This window comes from Schistocerca cancellata, chromosome 7, assembly GCF_023864275.1.
Source record: "Schistocerca cancellata isolate TAMUIC-IGC-003103 chromosome 7, iqSchCanc2.1, whole genome shotgun sequence".
Taxonomy (NCBI): Eukaryota; Metazoa; Arthropoda; class Insecta; order Orthoptera; family Acrididae; genus Schistocerca; species Schistocerca cancellata.
The window spans coordinates 282,881,036-282,903,432 of record NC_064632.1 but is presented as its reverse complement, the minus strand read 5'-3'; the positions used below and the strand labels follow the sequence as shown (position 1 = coordinate 282,903,432).

Here is a 22,397-nt window from a genome sequence, read left to right as displayed (position 1 = left end):
AATATTTTCAGAAATCACAAAGTAAAAATTGTGTTTTCTACATCTAATAAACTACAACAGAAACTAATACATAATATAAAGTGTAATCATGATCCACATAGGTAACATGCCAGGAATGCTCCATGTTCTACCTAGGGCAAACAGGCCGAAATTTCAACACAAGGTACACAGAGTACATCAAAGCCTACACACACAACAAACACACTACGTCAGCAATAGCTACACACATACATAATACAGGACACCCATTTGGAAAAATAGAGCAAAATGTCAAAGTACTCCACCGACTAAATAAAGGACATAAAACGGATTTGCTAGAAGAACTGGAGATATATTCACATTACAGAAAATATGAAGATAAAATATTTTAAAGGAAAACTTCAAAGTGAAGCAATGAATTTCTTCAGATGTTTCGATAGTATACTTAAATAAAAATAGTAAAACATAGAAATAAGACGTAAAATCTATATAAGTAATTTATGAGCCAAATTGTTAAGTTAAATAGCCTCTCTACAAAAGCATATCATAATCTTTGGAAGACCTATAATGTTATTTCTGTCGACTACCTGTAAGAAGATCTTTGCAACTGTTTTGGTTCAATGTCTCTGAGCCCTATGGGACTTAACATCTGAGGTCATCAGTCCCCTAGATCTTAGAACACTTAAACCTAACTAACCTAAGGACATCTGTAATATTTCTGGCTTAGTCAGCCACCACATTAGGCTCCAAGAAGCTGTTTCCAGAGCAGTCGAGATGCAAGAAGTATATAGGTGTCGAAATGTGGTGTGAGGTACCAGTGACAGATGTTAGATTCGGTACCATTCCCGTGAGAAAGACCGCCTGCATAATGCTACCGCTCTGTGATTGGCTGCTGTGTACGGAGCAAGGGTACCGAAACGTTAAAGTATAGTTATTATTACTATTAGTTAAAGTACTCATTGGAATGACTTCACTTTTTAATATAAATATCTCTCAACAGCTCACTATCAATCAGTCATTTTAGAATTATTAAAAACAATTTAAATCAAAAACAAAAGACTGACGAAATTGCAGCCGAAGCACTTCGGAAGCGTTCGGGTCACGCCTTTTTTGGTATGGCGCGCGAAGTGTTTCGGGCTGTTCGTCACTCTGGATTAGGCAGTCGAGAAGAACAGACATGTTGTCTATCGTAGGATGTGTTTGCCAGTATTCAGTATTAAAAGATTCACTCCGGTAGTCATGAGGCACAGACGCGTGCCACAAATAGTGTAAAGATACATTTTCGGTAATATTGTGTTTGATCATGTACTTTACTGTATCAGAAGGTGTTGTATTAAGATCATGTAGTCTTCTCGTGTGGCATCACAAAGAAGTGATACATTATTTAAGAACAGAATGTCGCTAAAAGTCAGTTTCTGCCTCGAGATAAAGAACCTACGACCTGCGTGCTGTTTTCTGCGCTGGGGACATCAACTTGAAGACAGCAGGTTAGTGAACTAGAACAGAACCTTCGTATTCCACACAGTGCAGTGGAAACAACTAGGCACCTCACGTGTACTGCGTGCACAGAACAAATGTGCTCAGTGAGACGTCATCTGAAGTAATGCAGAGGAGGTAAAGGAGGGCGATCGTTATTTACACCAACAATCTATTCATTCTTCCTTTCTTGCTGTACATCACACACATCCATGACCGATGCAGGATTCGAACCTGCGACCGTAGCAGTCGCGCGGTTCCGGACTGAAGCGCCTAGAACCGCGCGGCTACCATGGCCGGCTGTTTTGTTTATACAGGGTGTTACAAAAAGGTACGGCCAAACTTTCAGGAAACATTCCTCACACACAAAGAAACAAAAAAAAATGTTATGTGGACATGTGTCCAGAAACGCTTACTTTCCATGTTAGAGCTCATTTTATTACTTCTATTCAAATCACATTAATCATGATATGGAAACACACAGCAACAGAACGTACCAGCGTGACTTCAAACACTTTGTTACAGGAAATGTTCAAAATGTCCTCCGTTAGCGAGGATACATGCATCCACCCTCCGTCGCATGGAATCTCTGATGCGCTAATGCAGCCCTGGAGAATGGCGCATTGTATCACAGCCGTCCACAATACGAGCACGAAGAGTCTCTACATTTGGTACCGGGGTTGCGTAGACAAGAGCTTTCAAATGCCCCCATAAATGAAAGTCAAGAGGGTTGATGTCAGGAGAGCGTGGAGGCCATGGAATTGGTGCGCCTCTACCACTCCACCGGTCACCGAATCTGTTGTTGAGAAGCGTACGAACACTTCGACAGAAATGTGCAGGAGCTCCATCGTGCATAAACCACATGTTGTGCCGTACTTGTAAAGGCACATGTTCTAGCAGCACAGGTAGAGTATCTCGTATGAAATCATGATAACGTGCTCCATTGAACGTAGGTGGAAGAACATGGGGCCCAATCAAGACATCACCAACAATGCCTGCCCAAACGTTCACAGAAAATCTGTGTTGATGACGTGATTGCACAATTGCGTGCGGATTCTCGTCAGCCCACACATGTTGATTGTGAAAATTTACAATTTGATCACGTTGGAATGAAGCATCATCCGCAAAGAGAACATTTACACTGAAATGAGTATTGACACATTGATGGATGAACCATTCGCAGTAGTGTACCCGTGGAGTCCAATCAGCTGCTGATAGTGCCTGCACACGCTGTACATGGTACGGAAACAACTGGTTCTCCTGTACCACTCTCCGTAGAGTGACGTGGTCAATGTTACCTTGTACAGCAGCAACTTCTCTGACGCTGACATTAGGGTTATTGTGAACTGCACGAAGAATTGCCTCGTCCATTGCAGGTGTCCTCGTCGTTCTAGGTCTTCCCCAGTCGCGAGTCATAGACTGGAATGTTCCGTGCTTCCTAAGACGGCGATCAATTGCTTCGAACGTCTTCCTGTCGGGACACCTTCGTTCTGGAAATCTGTCTCGATACAAACGTACCGCGCCACGGCTATTGCCCCGTGCTAATCCATACATCAAATGGTCAAATGGGCATCTCCCAACTCCGCATTTGTAAACATTGCACTGACTGCAAAACCACATTCGTGATGAACACTAACCTGTTGATGCTACGTACTGATGTGCTTGATGCTAGTACTGTAGAGCAATGAGTCGCATGTCAACACAAGCACCGAAGTCAACATTATCTTCCTTCAGTTGGGCCAACTGGCGGTGAATCGAGGAAGTACAGTACATACTGACGAAACTAAAATGAGCTCTAACATGGAAATTAAGCGTTTCCGGACTCATGTCCACATAACATCTTTTCTTTATTTGTGTGTGAGGAATGTTTCCTGAAAGTTTGGCCGTACTTTTTTGTAACACCCTGTATAAGATATTTTTGATGTATAAAGTGTACAACAAGTTGTGTGTGAAGTTTAGTATGTGTGAGACTCTGCACAAATGGAAAATTAGGAAACTGTAAGTACAAATTACTCTAAATTTCACCACTACCTTCACCAAAAGAATCGATACCCAACTAAACAATCGCGTGTTTCTTATATATTGCAGTAAAAGTTAACGAAATGAAGCAGACTCTCACACATTGACAACATCAATAGAAATGGCTTAATACACACAAAAAAACGCACTTGAAAATGGGAATCATTTCCGAATCGCGTCGTAGGAAAAGTAAAATACAGAAAAGTCGTGACGGTTAGCAGAAGATTTATTTATAAACAAACCTATTGTTAACGTCAAACTGACACTGTAGAAAAATGAAACCCGAGACAGAACCGAGCAGTACTGAATGCTTGTTTCAAAGCGAAGAGTAAAGGTGGCATTAGTGTTGTCAACAAATGGTTCAAATGGCTCTGAGCACTATGGGACTTAACTTCTGAGGTCATCAGTCCCTTAGAACTTAGAACTACTTAAATCTAACTAACCTAAGGACCTCACAAGCATCCAGGCCCGAGGCAGGATTCGAACCTGCGACCGTAGCGGTCGCGTGGTGCCAGACTGTAGCGCCTAGAACCGGTCGGCCACACAGGCCTGCCAAGTATCATTAGTGTCTGGAACAACTTCGTTTACAAGCAAGACACACATTGCACATCCCTGACATTCTTACTGCAATGTACATATTTTCAGAGCAGTACAGATACAGATAAATTGCGTTCTCGTTTTCGAGAGTCTTTAGGAAGGTCACTGGTCCTGTACAGGATGAAATCATTGGGGTAGAGAGGGTCCGGCGAAATATGTTGAGCCTGATGAGAACCAATTAAATTATATAATTTATTGCCAATCGGCTGAAAAACACGCATCCCTTAAACCAAAATACCCCTAAAAAAAACCCTGAACAACCTCCTAGTTGTTGTCGCTGGAGTTCAAAGTTCTCCCTTTATAGATAGATGTATACAACGTGGAGGCTACATGGATGTGCAGGTAACCGTGAATGAAGCTGGGAATGAGTGAGTGTAATAGCGTCAGACTTACTCTTACTTGTTTCATAAAATTTTAACCGTACTCGTTCTTACTCATTTTCGTTGAACGCCCCACAGTAAACATAAACACACGCAGGTAGGCACAAACACTGACTGCGCACACATCACAAACACACACACATACACACACACACACATACACACACACACAGACATACACATACACACACACAAACACACACACACACACACACACACACACACACACACACACACACACAGACATGGAGGTGTCTGCAAGCAAGATTGGACTCCTGCTGAGTGAATCGAAGACTGAGTATCTGTTAACGAGCTGGGCTTGCTCTTATTCAAGAGACCCACTGTATCCACTGGTAATGGGAATCCAACCCTTCTTTAGAGACGATGCATCATGTCTGACAGGGACCAAATAAAGGGCACATGCCGGAAACTGATCGAACTCATCTTACTGAGCTTCATACACACTGAAGAGCCAAAGAAACTGGTACAACTGCTTAATATCGTGTAGGCCCCCGCAAAAACGCAGAAGTAATGCAACACGACGTTGCATGGACCCGACTAATATCTGAAATATTGATGAAGGGAACTGACACTATGAATCCTGCACGGCTGTCCATAAATCCGTAAAAGAATAGGAGGGGCTGGAGATCTCTTCTGAATAGCACTTTGCAAGGCATCCTAGAGATACTCAATAATGTTCATGTCTGGGGAGTTTGGTGACGAGCGAAAGTGTTTAAACTCGGAAGAGTGTTCTTGGAGCCACTCCGTAGCAATTCTGTACGTGTGCGCTGTCGCATTGTCCTGCTGAAATTGCGCAAGTCCGCAGGAATGCACAATTCATTTGAATGGATGCAGGTGATCAGTATACTTACGTACGTGTCACCTGTCGGAGTCGTATCTAGACGTATGTGGGGTCCCCAATAACTCCACCTGCATAAGCCCCACGCTATTGCAGAGCATCCTCCCGTTTGAACAGTCCCATGCTGACATGCAGGGTCCATGGATTCATGAGGTTGTCTCTATATCTGTACACTTCTATCCGCTCGATACAATTTGAAACGAGACTCGTCCGACAAGGCATCATATTTCCAGTCCAATGTCGGTGTTGACGGACCCAGGCGAGGCATAAAGCTTTGTGTCATACAGTGATAAGGGGCACACGAGTGGTCCTTCGACGCCGAAAGTCCAAGTCGATGACTCATTGAATGATTCGCAACCTGACACTTGTTGATGGCCCATCATTGAAATCTGCAGCAATTTGCGCACGGGTTCCACTTCTGTCACGCTGAACGATTGTCTTCAGTCATCGTTGGTCCCGCTCTTTCAGGATCTATTTTGATCGCAGCGATGTCGGAGATTTGACGTTTTACCGGATTCGTGATATTCACGGTACACTCGTGAAGTGGTCGTATGGGAACATCCCCACTTCGTCGCTATCTCGGAAACGCTGTGTCCCATCGTTCTTGCACCGACTGTAACACCACATTTGTCGTATACACACTTGTTGTCTGATACAGGCGTTGCCGACGGCAGCGCAATATTCTGTCTGTTTACATATATCTGAACATGCGTCCCTGTACCAGTTTCTTTGACGCTTCAGTATATCTCGCAGCCTGTCAAGGAATTTGAAAGTGAAGCAGAGATAAAAGAAAGGACCCGAACCGGTACCCAGTCGTACTTCCGTTTCGATGAGCTTTTTAAATGTCGCACTTTCTCAAGGATTTTCAAACTTCAGTTTTACAAAACACTGTACAGCTGTGAAAGAAAAAGTTAATAATCTTCTCGTTCTCGGGCGCAAGTCTTTAGGAAGATCAATGGTCGGGTACAAGATTAAATCACTGGAGTATGGAGGATCAGGCGAAATATTGTGATCCTGATGAGAAGCAAATGGTTTGTTTCGGCAGCTTATGTCGACTGGATGGAGAGAAATCGAGGGCCTTTAAAATCTATTAGTCTTTACTCCCTACAGAAGAAGGCCTTTAGGGAGACCAAAGAAAAGGTGGAGAGAAAGAGTCTATGACAATTTATGCAAAATGGCCTAGGCGGTGATTGGAGGCCGAAAGTGGGAGTTACAGTCCGGTGGAATAGGTTGCTAGTAGCCATACGCGGTTCTCTGAGCGTAGCAACGTAAAGTAAGTACCAACAAGCATCTTCCACAGATCTTTATAATGAGTTGAGCATTTTGACTACATTCACAGTATATTTATTCCCTTGTGAAATTTGCTGTCAATAATCCACCGCAGTTCAAAAGGAACAATAATGCAGATTATTATAATATCAGAATAAAAAAATGATAATCAATACTCCACAATAACACTGTCTTTAACACGAAGATGAAAACAAAATGCTGCAAGCAAAATTTTTGACCACATACCCAGTGATAGAAAAGTAAATGTTTAAAGCAAACTGAAAAGGCTTCTCCTTGATCTCTCCTTCTATTCCAAGTTTCTGCTTGACAAGTGCTTCTATTCTATAGAAAGTTTCTAATATTCTAATGTTTGAAAGGTAGTATATAGGAATTACTAACTCTCATATATATATTTAAAAAAATTAAAAAAAAAACATAAATCTTGAGCATGTGGCCATAGTTACAAATTAATCTGAGATATGACTTTTATTTCGCTACCTCCACATCATTACAATTTATCATGCAAATAATCCATGGATCTTAAGTGACCAAATATGGAACTAAGTTATTTTGAAGAAGTGTTAAAATTACGTAAGAGGGTATTTACAGTCAAAGCATGTGAACCTTCCCAGGTCACTTCCTCTGCTGTATTGCTCAAAAAATGGCTCTGAGCACTATGGGACTTAACTTCTGTGGTCATCAGTCCCCTAGAACTTAGAACTAATTAAATCTAACTAATCTAAGGACATCACACACATCCATGCCCGAGGCAGGATACGAACCTGCGACCGTAGCATTCCTGCGGTTCCCGACTGCGCGCCTAGAACCACTAGACCACTTTTGTATTGCTACTCACGTACTTTCGGAGAGCAGTCATTCTTGTTATGTGTTCTATTGGCTTCTCCCCTCCTTCTGGTACAGAAAGTACCTTGTGTGTAAGGACAGATAAGCATAAATAGTTAAAATATGAACAGAAACAGATGGAAAACTTTTAAAGACATTTTTATTTTAAGACTTTGACTGTTTGTGTGTACTAGCAGAAATAAAACTGAAGAAAACCTCTGAGTTGTGCTTCCGTAGCTCATTTGGTCCACAAAATGCCAAATTTCTGTGTTTTAGTACCTGTACGACACACACTTTTAATCTGCCAGCAGCCTTCATCTCAGTACACACCCAATTCAGAGTGAAACATTAATTCTGAGGTGACTTAGCATAACTTCTTTTACTTCAAATGTGTGGCACTTTTCCACAAAAGTTTGAAATATGAGGCTCATTTAGATCAAGAATGTGCATCATGAAATTGCTTAGAAAGAACAAAGAGATGTAAAAGAGAAAGAATTCATTACCTTTCCAGTGATGCAGCACCTGGCCCTCGATAGTCAAGTAAGATTTAGGTGTAGTTGGGATAAATCATTACGCTTCCGAGACCACAGGTAACTGAATGTCTTACGAATGTGTCACTTCTTACAGAAACTGGTACTTAGAGTAAGTGTTCCCACGGCAGAGTCCTACCCTCGAATACCTTCCTAGTAGCCACACCGGTTCTCTGAGCCTGGTCACATAAAGTAGGTGTAGTTGGGATAAATCATTATGCTTCCAAGACCACAGTTAACGGAATGTCTTACGAACGTGCCACGTGTCAGAGAAACTGGTAAGTGGTCCCACCACAGAGTACAGCCCTGGAACAGGTGTGTGTGTGCAGCGCCAGGCACCTCACCTCGACGGCGACTCCAGGCAGCGGGAAGAGCTGCGCGGGTGGCGTGTCCCTGGGCACGAAGCGGTAGAACTCGCGGCCGTCCTTGTACCACTTGACCGAGTACAGCGACTCGCCCTCCAGGTCGAAGCGGCACTCCAGCCGCGCCGTCTGCCCTCGCACCGCGTGCACCGGCACTCGGACCTCCAGCAGCCGCAGCCCATCTGCAACCAGGAGCACCGCCAGCTCTCACCAACACTCTCTCTGACGTGCCTCCCCATGACTATTGAATACACAGTCGGCGAGTATGCCCCACAGTCATACTCTGCAAATTCAAAAATTTACAGACTGACAAGCACCCAGAAGAAATGGCCAGATGTCATATCTTGTTGGTTTCAAGAGGCTGGTAAATAACAAAAAAAGTCTTTTAAAAACTAAGAACCCGCCTCGATGATAAAAGCACATAGTGTTAACCCAGGTTTTGGCGTAGATAACTACACCTTCCAGAATGAGATTTTCACTCTGCAGCGGAGTGTGCGCTGGTATAAAACTTCCTGGCAGAATAAAACTGTGTGCCCGACCGAGACTCGATCTCGAACTCGAGCTACCCAAGCGCGACTCACGCCCGGTCTCACAGCTTTACTTCTGCCATTATCTCCTCTCCTACCTTCCAAACTTTACAGAAGCTCTCCTGCGAACCTTGCAGCTCAGATGGTAGAGCACTTGCCCGCGAAAGGTACAGGTCCCGAGTTCGAGTCTCGGTCGGGCACACAGTTTTAATCTGCCAGGAAGTTTCATATCAGCGCACACTCCGCTGCAGAGTGAAAATCTCATTCTAGAAACATCCCCCAGGCTGTGGCTAAGCCATGTCTCCGCTATATCCTTTCTTTCAGGAGTGCTAGTTCTGCAAGGTTCGCAGGAGAGCTTCTGTAAAGTTTGGAAGGTAGGAGACGAGACACTGGCAGAAGTAAAGCTGTGAGACCGGACGTGAGTCGTGCTTCGGTAGGTCAGATGGTAGAGCACTTGTCCGCGAAAGGCAAAGGTCCCGAGTTCGAGTCTCGGTCGGGCACACAGTTTTAATCTGCCAGGAAGTTTCCACTACACCTTCTTCAGAACAACAATAAAACCCACAAGTGCCTAAGAAGACCTTTGTCAGTGATTAATAGAACACAATAGCTATACATTTGTAAACGAAAATAAAAGGAAAGCACAAACAGTACATATGTACAAAGTCAAAACCACTACTTAATGGTGTACGCTCCACCTCACACCGGCCTATGTTCGATGGGCCATGACCCGCCATAAACTGCAGCTGCAAACGGTCGCTCACTTACAAGCCTGACCCGCTATCTATGTACCGTCGTGGACAAAACGAGAGAGACCCCTCGCCTTTTCATTATGCTGATCCGCACAGCTTTAAAGTCTGATACACAGCATAACAGGCAGGGCGACGAAGGCTACCAAAGTACTATGCACGTTCGCTCAGCTGATGTGCTGAGATAGCTAGCACTCGCGCTTCGAAGACGTCACAGCATCGTCTGCCACCACTTCGTGGGAAACGAAATACCTCAAGTATAAGCCAATGTGTTCCAAGGGACCGTATACCGCAGGAAGCGCGATACATTTCCACTTATTATGTCCACCCGTACTCGAGGTAAACGGTTTTAAGGGTTGGATAGACAGATAGACGGTCAAGAAAGTGAGACTAGTAGGGTTCCATTTCAGCGATTTACGTGACGAATTCCTAACAACGAAAATAGCTACCACAGTTACTCAAGATTAGGGCCGCATAATAATTTCCCCTACTCTTTATTCGAAATGTTCTAGTTGCAGTCAATACATGAGCATTTTCATCGTAGCTACGCTTTCGATCCAAATCACGTTTACAGGAATGCAAATAAAATCCATTTGCCTATAGACGTGGTAATTTAGATCCCACTATTAATGCCACCGCGTTTTAACCTTAAGGAACACTTCGGCTAATGAACGTTTTCTGGCTGTGAACGTCTAATGGAGAATTCGAAACATTGTAGAATACGTTTGGCAGCTACGTCTCCGTTTATTTCCTGGGGTGATGCAGAATTATCCTATTAAATTTACCCGCTAATAACAGTTTTTTATTATTTCGATAAACATCCAGGATGATTGTCACATAAGCGGTGGCATAAAGGTAGATAATTCATGTTTTTGAGTCCATAAAGCTCTATGCAACAGAAACTGCAGATCATTTTGCCATTTTCATTGCGGAATCGCCGGCTTATTCATGTATGGGATAATAATAGAGGGCTTTTTGCCTGGATTGTCTGCTAGTGTAGTGAAAGGTGTTTGCTACTGCAAGGGAGGTCTGGTTTGTTTTCGGTTCTAATCTCGATGGAGGCAGATAGACTTTCAGTAAAGGAATTTTAAGAAATTCTCGAGCCCCCAATACGTTTTATTGCTACCTTTATTCTGTACCTGCGCCCTGTGAATGTCGATATGAAACTCCTGTAGAATTTCTTAATTGTTACTGCCTACTATTTCCGCTTCTGTCAATAACTGAATCGACTAAAGTGTGGCACTGAACGATTTTTAACTGAATTTCGTTATGAATCTTCGCGCATTGCTAAATTTGCACACTCCCATGGTAGGTCAGCAACGATAATCCAGTATGACTGGTCTGAACGTTGACACAGACCATTTCGCGGCCGAATGCGCATAATATTTTGCTAATTCGTGACGATCTGTGGTACTTTGTCTTATTAAAACAGTTATGTTATGTCGATAAGCTGAAATTCATTTTTATTAGTACAGTTCATACTAATTAGCGTTTCTTCTTTCATTTCTACATATGTTGTACTTAGATGTTGTGGTTAACACACTGATCAGCATTAATATAGTCTTACACATGATTGAAAACAGTCTGACAAATTTCGGATAGTTTTTCAGTTTCACGCCTGTGCATAGTATGTTGGTAGCACTTCGTCGATTTGCGTGTTATGCTGTGTAGCAGACTTTAAAGCTGTGCGGGTCAGCATAACGAAAAGGCGAGGGGTCTCGCTCGTTTTGTCCACAACTGTACATGCGCAAGACAAGGGAAGTTACTTGAATGCGCATGCGCATACGAATACGAGAAAGTTTATACATGGGTCGGTGCTGAACAGCCCATATATTCCTAATGGTGGATCAACGTATACCAAAAACTGAAGTGGATAGAACAAGATATGAGTTAAATAGGAGATGAAACCTAAAAATAACCACACACGGTTGCTTATGCTCGTAAAGACAGTTATATATGAAGCTACCTACGACAACAGGAGGAACACTTAAAAACTATGTCTAAAGCCAGTAGTTAGGGGGGGGGGGGGGAGGCTGAGGAGACGTAATCTAAAGGCGTCGTGGTAATAAATATATAGGGATAAAACGTGAGATGTTAAACGGGCTAAAATCACCTTCATCGTAAAAGGAAAATGAGGATAAAAAGAAAGAAGATGAACAGCTTGACCAACCGCGCTCGCCAATCAGCGCGCGCATGTGATAATCCTCAGATCATCAGATTTACAAGTATGAAGAACAAAGTAAAGGCGCGAAACCTTCAAAAAATTTTCTATTTCTTAGTAGCAGTTGGTCATTGATGATATTGTCTTTAACATGTTGCAGATGCTTAAAGATCTGCATTTCTTCCAAAACATCTAGTTTTAAGCCCTTAACTTCGGTATGAAGTATCTCGATATTAACTGGAGCCGTTTGCACAAGGTGTTCCGCGTAAGTAGAGCCCTTAGTAGCGTCACCGCTTCTAGTAGGAATATGCTCTTTATACCTGAGACCCAGACCTCTCCCCGTTTGCCCGATGTAAATGGCTCTGAGCACTATGGGACTTAACATCTGTGGTCATCAGCCCCCTAGAACTTAGAACTACTTAAACCTAACTAACCTAAGGACATCACACACATCCATGCCCGAGGCAGGATTCGAACCTGCGACCGTAGCAGCCGCGCGGTTCCGGACTGCGCGCCTAGAACCGCTAGACCACCGCGGCCGGCGCCCGATGTAAAATTTTGGACAATCCCCGCATGTTATTTTATATACTCTTGATTAGGAAAGTTTATCGCTCTTATTCTGCAAGAAGTGAATTAGATTCCTACGTAAACTGTTATTAGTAGAATAGGCGAGTCTGAAATTATGGGCTCTGAGTAAACGCCCCAATTTGTAACATTCCCTATATAAGGGATAGAAATTGTTGCCACCTGTTTGTCGTCTAACGCATCCCCTAGAGTGGAAGACGTAATATTATTTTTATTTATTTTCTTGTTATACATCTGTCTTACCAACTGAGGCCTATAGCCATTATTTATAGCAATATTCTGAAGTGTGACCAGTTCAGTTTATACCGCATCTGGTGCAAGAGGGATAGCTGTAATTCGATGAATATTAGAATGAAAAAAGGCCATCTTATGGGCGTACGGATTGGACGAGTCTGCAGTTATAATATTGTCGGAAAACCTGTTTCTTCCGAAAAATATTAAATTCAATGCGGTTGTCAACCACAGTTAAAGTGAGGTCGAAAAAATTTAAGGACTTAGTATCGGATTCTCGCTCAATTGTAACACTGATATTATGGTGAAGCTCATTAAAAATCGAAAAAAATATGGTCTACATAATTTTGAGAACCATTAGTGATTAATAGAACGTCGTCAACATATCTTTTGTAAAATTTTATTCTCCTAAGAATCTCTCTATCACTGGCAAAAAAATCAGACTCTAAGTAATTCATAAAAATTTCTGATAAAAAAGTCTTTTGCGTAAGCAACTTACCTCACTTCTCGACATAGTCTCCTTCGAGGATTACACACCTGGTCCAGCGATCCTCCAGCTTTTACACCCCATAAAAAAAGGTTCAGTCTGACTCTGCAAAACAGCCGTTGACTGCAACCATCACTTCCTCATTTCAGGAAAATTACTTCCCGAAAAGCCAAAGTTTCAAATTAGAGAACAGGAAGAAGTCACTAGGGACTAAGTCTGATGAACAGGATGGTGTGCAAGTCGTTCAAAGCCCACTTTTGCCGCTATTGCTGATGTGTGGGATGGTACTCTTGTAAAAGAGTACTTTTTGTGTACCAAACTTACTCTGTTTTCAGCCAACTCAAATTGGCAGCAATGATGTATAATAGTGCCCAGCCATGGTTCTGCCTTTCTCCAAGTAACCTGTCAGGATTATTCCTTGTAAATCCCAAAAAATAGTGGCCACCACTTTTCCAGCTGACAAAATGGTCCTTTCCTTTTTCAGTGCACTTTCACAAGCCTTTGCCCGTTGTTTTGACTGCCGTTTTGACTCTGGTATGTAATGATTGAACTTGGTTTCATCAACTGTCACAAATCGGCGCGGAAAGTCTTGCGAGTTGCGATTAAACATCGCTAGCCAGTGTTAAAATGTTGTGTCGGATGTGCTTCTGCTTTTACTGTGCAGTCATGGCACTCTCCTCTCACACAGCTTCTTCATAGCCAATTCTCCGCTCAGGATATTATGTAGTCGCTCAGCTGAGATGCCTACTGTCGCCGCAGCCTCATGAATTATTATTCGTCAGACTTGCACCCCCATGTAATGAATTTTGTCAATGGTTTCCTTTGTGGTGACCGCAATTGGAAGGATGGAGCGCGCTTCGTCTTCGGTGCTTGTCCGACCACGTTCAAGTTCCTTAATCCAAAAGTAAATGGTCTTCAGTGATGGTGAAGAGTCCGTGTATACTTCACCCGATTCTTTTTTGATTTTTGCGGTAGTACCAAAGCTTCAAACAAAAAATTTTAATAACACCACGAAACTTGGTTTTTCCATTTTCAATCGTAGTGGACAAACTGATCATTTCAGACGGCTGTCAACAATGGTCTGCACGTTGTACATTGCTGAAATTATTTCTGTTATTCTTGGAATAAGCAAGCTTACCAACCATAAAGGCGCAACAAAAATGTTCCGTCCTTTCAAGGAGATTCATCAGACTTATCAAACCACACTCAGAACTTCGTACGCGTGGACACCATTGGCGACTATGTAAACGATTAGAGTTGCAGTTCTCTGTGACAGGGAGAAAGGCCACGAGAGTACATTGGCGTTGTTCGTATTTAGTACTGTTACCAGGCCTGGTAAGGTAAATAATGAGACAGAACAGCACAAGTGTTGAGTGATCAGTGTGAAAGCCACAGAGACGCCTTTTGTACGCGTGAGACAACTTTGTGAGCATTGACAGTGAAAGTGGCCTCATTCTGGGTCTCTGTTTGACTTTCCGGTCGAATCGTGCAGAATCCAGATTTTTGAGGCACTCGAATGTGACAGTGGCCCAGTGTTGGACAGCATGGGAATGTGAAAGCAGGCACACTTGTCGTCAAGGTTCCGCTCGACCGTACCTTATTACCACAAGAGAGGTCCGCCTTCGGTAGCTGAGTGTCAATCCTAAGGCCCCGGGTTCGATTCCCGGCTGGCTCGGAGATTTTCCCCGCTCAAGGACTGAGTGTTTTGTTGTCCTAGTCATCATCATTTCATCCTCATCGACGCGCAAGTCGCCGAAGTGGCGTCAAATCGAAAGACGTGCACCAGGCGAACGGTCTACCCAACGGGAGGCCCTAGTCACACCACAAGAGAGGATCGGCAACTCTGCATCAGGCACACTGTAACTCCTTCACATCTACGCCTGGCAACCGAGAAAATTCTGTGTCATCCCGCCACATTAGTCAGAGACTAACATAAGCCGGATTTGCGAATTACCATACCATGCCATACGATACCATACCATACCATTAACACCACATGACAAACAGCTGCGTTTGGAGTGGTGCCCCTGAGACCAGGAGGCATGGATTGCTGATGAATGGCGTTGCATTGTGTTCAGCAGTTAACTATAGTCTCTTGGTGTGGATAGCCATCGCATGTGACTGAGTCATGGCTGATAGTGAATGACAGATCTCTCACAGCACAGTGGTACATCACGAACATCCTGTGCATTCTCATGTGTTCCCTTTCGAGAGACAGTATCGTATTTTTCTACAGGTCAGTGCTCGTGCAGATGACACTTGTCTGTATTGAACTGTCAGGTGATGTTGAGGTACACCCATGGCCATCAAGGTCCCCAGATATGTCATAATCGGAAAATGTGTGGCATCAGCTCAGCTTGTTTCCACTGCCAGTATCCATGATATCATGGATCAGTAACAAAAGTTGTGGGCCAGTTTGCCTCAGGGGACGATACAACGGTTTTATGAATCTCTTCATAATCGAATGAGTGCGTACACCCAGAACAGCGGTGATCAAGGAAGAGTGGGGGGGCTGCATATCATACTGATAATTGGGTTTATACTTCCATGTTCTTTTTCAATTTGACTCAATTTCGTAATGACTGAAATAACATCACATACCCTCCCAACCTCTGCCATTTCGTATCCTTCTTCCCTTATGGGTGCTTTACTTTTATTGTCAGGCTGTGTAAAGCCTCAGAGCAAGTTCTCGATGCTCGACGTCATTGGTTAATTGTTGTAGTTTGCAAGTAGCAGTTGCGTGTTCAGTTTATTCTTTTATGTGACAGATAGTACATTCCCTGTACTGATGAATGCAACTTGATCTAAATGTGGAAAAATGTAACTTAATGAAGATGAGTAGGAAAAACAATTCTGTGATATACGAATGAATTATGGTAAGGACGGCTATAGTGGTCAAGGGGGTAGAGAGATCACTTCGTTTTATTCTCTTGGAAAGTGCTGCTGCCTAGTGGTGAAGAATTAAAACTATTAAAAGAGACATCTTTGGTTTCGTCAACGAGTTTCGTGGCAATAGTTGCGCACATTCCTCTGCTGTGAAGTATTTTGTGCTTCCTTTAAGTAGATGGGATGCATGTGACAAATTAATCTTCACATATTAAAAAAATATGAACTGTGACAGTCAATTGTTACATTATATTTTAGCCTTAAAAACCACATGTTTATTAATTAGTTAGGTTATGCAAAGCCAGTATTTAGCGTAAAGGGATCCATTTGGGCATAGTGGTATATCTTGTGATGGAGTAAACTGACCACGTGGCCATTTCGCACAAATACATCTTTCGTAATGTATTTACCTTGTTTCAAGACGGCGAAATTGATAATAACACAAGAGTATTTTATGAAGTAAGTGTACTATGGCGTTAGCGTATTAACAACTTGGTGAAAACTTTGTTATCTAATTGAAGTTGTGGTGTAACGGAATGATACTTAAGATTAGATCAATGTGCCACACCCCTTGTGAGCACAAGAGGAAAGGCTGATACAATTCAAATGTGCTCACTAGCTGTATGGAACAGTGGGTAGATTTATACCGCCACAAGTGTTTGGTTTTACACTGCTGAGAACTATGTTCCAGCATGTCCTACTTTTTTGTTAATGATTGGTTGCCAATATCCCACAATGCTTGGCTATGGCCATGTGTCAAAAATGCAGCCTAAAGTAGAAAGACATTATTCAAAAACATACCATATTAACGTACACTATAAGTGTCTATAATTTTGATCAGTCGGTGTATGATGGAGTGATTCTACAGAAATGAAGAGACATGCACAGAACAAATTTTCATTGAGATTAATAAACCCAGCTTTGAGTTAAGACTATAATAACCAAAACAGGTTCCTTGCACGGTGGTGATATTTAATTTCATTGATAGTAAAATAGTTTATGTATCAGTTCGAGACGCGGCGCTCGCATGACAGCAACTCATTGAGAGAATACACTGGAGAAAAAGTAAAAACTCTCTCCATTAAAACTGTGGTAGTAAGAGAAATCTGAAAACCAAACAGCTGAGGTCATCGGTCCCTAGACTTACACACTACTTATACTAACGTAAAGTAACTTATTCTAAGAACAACGCACACACCCATGTCCGAGGGAGGACTCAAACCTCCGGCGGGAGGGGCCGCGCAATTCATGACATGGAGCCTCAAACCGCGCGGCCACAGAAATCTTTCCAATAACATTTGTATTATTAATTGACAGCCCACTGGGAATGTTCCGCCGAGATAATGTACTCAAAAAAGGCAAATAGGTAAAGAATTTTAAGTCACAAAGGATCTTTTTAGTCATACCAAATACATTAGTATCTTCATGGAGTAACAACATACATATACCATCCCCACTGTGTCGATTAAGAGACGGAGCCACAGTTAAAATCTTCTGTCAATGCATGGTAAGTTAAGAAAAATAAGCCCAGAGGGAAGCTGATAGCAGTAGATGTAGTATTCCAGCTCTTATTGCTATTCTATGAGGCGTCGTCAGCCTCACTGACATGTAAGACACAAGTTCGTAAGAAATTGATTTAAGAAATGGATATACAGTGCGACTACCAACAAAATCATGCAGTATATCTTAGAAGTATTGGACGTTTAGCAATACATAATTAGGAATGAAAGTACAATGTGTAGAGATGGATATAATGAGAAGAAGCTGCAGGCTGCCATGGTTGAAGCAGGTACCAAGTGCAAATAAAAGAAGCAATTAAGATGGCAGAATGTATAATGAAGAGCACAGAAAAAATACGCTTTATCTTTATCGACATCGCAGAAGGCAGGAGGAGGATAGACGGTGTGTAAAAATTATAAAAGTCGGCTCTTCTGAAAGCGAAGGAGAGAAATGGCGATGTACATAATAGAGACACTTGCATACTGGATGCAGGAAACGGGGAATGTCGAAAAAAGCCTGAAAAACGTAATTAAAGTCATTAACGACCGCACTTTCAATATGCACTTTACGACTTCTTTTACTCGTAATTAGCGAAAGAACCTCATTGATAACATGACAACGGTCAGTGTTTGTTCCAGATACAGTGCGGATTTTATCGTCGTCCATGTGTGTGTGTGTGTGTGTGTGTATGTGTATGTATTTATGTGTGTGTGTGTGTATGTGTGTGTGTGTGTGTGTGTGTGTGTGTTTGTGTGTGTAAAATATGTCTCGTCAGAAGTCGTGTCTCTTATATACACGATGTCTTACAGACAGTATATGCAGGCAAACAGGTAGATGCCGCCTTCCCTAGACGCCGCCTTCTCAGATCTCCGAAAGGCATTCGACACTTCACCACACCCTTGACCGATAACAGCATCACACGGAGTATCTTCGTATACATGCAGTTGCCTCGACGAATTTCTTAATAATACATCCAGCCCATTATACTGGACGGCGAATGTTTAACACAGGTGCACAGGTGCACCCGGCGAACCTGAAAGATACGCACTCAACCGAACTGCATTGCAGCAGAGGGGCGCAGCTCGACGCAGCTCTAGTATACCGCATTTAAACTGCAGCGGCGAGACAATATGGCTCTGAGCACTATGGGACTTAACTGCTGCAGTCATCAGTCCCCTAGAACTTAGAACTACTTAAACCTAACTAACCTAAGGACATCACACACATCCATGCCCGGGGCAGGATTCGAACCTGCGACCGTAGCGGTCGCGCAGTTCCAGACTGTAGCGCCTAGAACCGCTCGGCCACTCCGGCCGGCGGGCGAGACAAAATGTAGCAAATTTTGTATGTAAGTCGTTCGGCAACCTCCAAGGAAAATGGAAGGAGAGGAGATGTGGGGATTTTTTCATAGTCAGATTTAGCAACAAAACTGAAAATAAGTATCTCTAATATACAGGGCCCAAGAGAATTACCAGCGACGAAAGTTCGACCGAGCGACGTGGCGCAGTCATTAGCACACTAGACTCGCATTCGGGAGGACGACGGTTCAAACCCACTTCCGGCCATCCAGATTTAGATTCTCCGTGATTTCCCTAAATTGTTCAGGGAAATGTGGGGATGATTCCTCTGAAAGGGCGCTGCCGATTTCCTTCCTCATCCCTCCCTGTGCTCCGTCTCGAACGACCTCGTTGTCGACGGGACGCTAAACACTAATCTCCTCGTCCGCGAATGTTCGTTTGCCTCACGTCAATGTTGGAGACGAAGTTTTTCTATTAAAAATCTATTTGGTAAGGCCCTATCCTGATACTCAGATGACCAATCAAAATAGTGTATGGTTACAGGCATAGAAGAGTCTGAAGAGTTTCACGAAGTACTTTTGGAGTAATCTGCCAAATATTTAGGATTTACTATCGCACGATCTGTCACAGTCCAGAACATGTAGAGAAAGTGATGCTTCCGAATTTTGCCTTGCACAATTTTCTCATACATAATACAGTGTTGTTTGAAAATGAACTGTAGAGATACAATTACGAGACCTTCCTCATACAGGAGATTATTTCGTAACTGATGCCATTCACGTACAGGGTAGATTCAAAGATTATTTCAATAACTTATAAGATAGTTGGGTCTGGCAAAACAATATGGAAAATATTGGATGTTGTTGAAGAGAAAATAAGTAATTAAAAATGTAACAATAAGCATGTAGTCATAAAAATAAAGACCGAACCGTCAATTTCACAAAACTAAAAAAAATGTGATTTACACATATTGGTATGTCTTGGCAGTTTCTTTCCAAATGTTGCTTCTTCTAGTACTATTCACATAATGTTCATTTGGAAGGTGAAATGACTCTGGATATCCCCTTACATATTCAATTAACTTTTCCTTGTCTAACGCAATTTTGGCAACCAAAATTTCGTTTTGCACATCAGGAAAGCTACGATATGAATGACAAGCTGAGCTGTGACATTTGATATACCTCACAGGGGACAACGGAACTACGCAACGCTGCGTGGCGTGTCATAGTTGGTCAGGAGCCCTTCTCTGTTATCTTTCGGCAGTTCTGCCGATTAATTCGACAGGTGAGTGCACCAGGCGGCTTGGTTACCGAATCAGAGCTCCCACGTTATTCTGTAAGCATTTTGGAAGCGATGCCGTATGATTCTAGCGAAACGACCCACTGTTGCTGGTTCTCCTCGCACCAGCCAATAAAAAAACAAGTGGCCACAGATTTGTGTGTGTGCACTGCAGAGCGCGCTCCAGAACCTGTAGTGGCTGGTAGCTGATGCAGGCATGCTACTCTTGTCAAAAATACCATATTATGTTATTTTCAGACTGACATGTTGTTTTGGATTTTGTGTTTCTGAAAATGAGTGAGAAATGGTCTGTAGTGCCACATTGTAAAAATGCATCTACAAGACATCCAAATAAACTGTTTCAGAAAGTGTGAAAGAATAAGATGTATAGAACATGGTTGTAACTCGCTCCTAGAGATCCATATGATGAAATAGCCTACTTTCCTATATTATACATCAACGATTTGTGTTTTAAGGATACATGCATGGTAGTTTTCTGGCTCAATATTATGTAATAATCAACACCTATTTCTTTCAGGCACTGTTTATAATGTATATGTTTTATGGGTTCCTTGTTGATATCAAGTAACACAGCACACTTCCTAAAGAAATTAGAATTATTTTGAATATTTCTGAACCTGCTTAGCATTATTCAAAAACTTACAAAGAAATTGATGAACTTTTTTCCAAAATGCTTCCTCAATTTGAGGTAACATTTAATCCAAAGTTATACATTTGAAGGAGACCAATTTTTACCTGATATGCGTGACATGATGGTTGAGGCACTAGACCTATTTAATTCCACCAATTATGTATATTACAAGGATAAAAAAACATAACATCTTACATTTTAATTTTTATAATTTTTTCCTAATAAAAATGTTATTGTTTCTATAATATAGTTGATTCTGCAATAAAGCTTATTTCTATTGCAAAAGTATGGACTATTGCAAGTTACAGAAAAATGTTATAGCAATGCTTTATAAACTTTAGGAAATAGTTGTACTGGAATTCTGACAAACACAACTTGTGGGAAATTGCGAATGAAGATAAGAGTCCAATCAAACTGTGCCTCAGAACGTTCCTGAAGCATAGTCTTCATCCTGCAGCATTTCTTCATCGTCAACCTTCCTCTTGTCATTCCTTTTAGCATTTCTTGTTTCTTTGGTAACTTGAAAAGCGAATCTTTCAGCTTCATGCACCTGTTGTCTGTCACACGCAAGCAAATGATCTTCCATATTAGAACCACATTTTACGCCTAAATTTCTCAGGACTTCCAACCTTCCTATCACTCCATCATTGAAACATATCACTGCATCTTGTACACCAACTTTTAATGTATTTAGTCCTACCTTCTTCGGTAATCTTTCCCATACGCAATGGTAGAAACTTTCGTTTGTATTCATAGTGCTCCATGAAGACAGTTACTAAGCAAAACAGGGTCACTCAGGTCTCTAAAAATCGGTTTTGTTTCATTTATAACAGGCTCAGGAATAGAATGCTTATGATGGTATATTTGACCTCTTTCTTTTGCTTTTTCGTAACCACACCAAGAATCTGCTCCTTTAGTGTAAAGTCTGTAAACAGGGTGGTCATCTGTGGACAACTGATGAAAGTAGGTGGCCCATACAACTTTTCTCATTGCTGTAACATAATTCAAAGGCGCAGTTCGTCTAATGCCCAGTCCATAATAACTCTGAAGAAGGTCTATTTCAGTTTCTTGCCTCTGCCAGAGATTTTCTACCAGATAGCAACTTTCCTTTCATTTCTTTTCGTAGCTTCCTCAATCTAGACGCATCCTCTTTTGCACATGTCCACAACACTCCAGTTTTATTACTAAGGTATCACCATAAACATTGAATTCATTAATTTTATTGACAGCTCTAGAGTAACCATCGCCTAGGTACTTCGTATATCTAACATTACAAACGGGCACCGACCTCTGAAATATTTTGTAGGGCTCCATCACACTCCATACCTCCACTGTAACCATCATAATTCTTAGAACACTGATGTTCGATATGTCCTTCAGTGTTACCATGGCAGGTGTGGCAGTACTTAGATAAGCACCCAACATCAACAACTTTTCCATTCTCCAGAGAAGTAGCACTTTACAACACCATTCAAGGTTCGATGTCCTCGACGTTGCCATGTCCCATCAAGTGCAACAGCAATGTTCCTGCTTCCACTAATTTTTACAGTTTCTTCTATTCCACGTTTCATAGGTGCGTTAGACACAACCACCAAGGCACCTAAAACTATTTTTATGTACCTGGTGAACCTACTGGAAGGAGGAGGAAGGTCCATCAAACCACAAAACGTTTGAGCGGCCTTTTTTCCTTCTACAATTACACGAATTGCAAAAACTAACTCCAAATTCACAT

At 42.2% G+C, this 22,397-nt stretch overlaps 1 protein-coding gene across 1 annotated transcript in view; it reads right to left on the bottom strand.

Annotated features, from left to right (window-relative positions):
• The window catches only part of LOC126092734 (cell adhesion molecule 2-like), a 275,363-nt gene that overhangs the window by 69,103 nt on the left and 183,863 nt on the right, over positions 1–22,397 (bottom strand). The window contains exon 3 of the mRNA XM_049908460.1: positions 8,297–8,496. Within this exon, the coding sequence (XP_049764417.1) occupies positions 8,297–8,496 (200 nt within the window). The remainder of the gene's footprint in view (positions 1–8,296; positions 8,497–22,397) is intronic.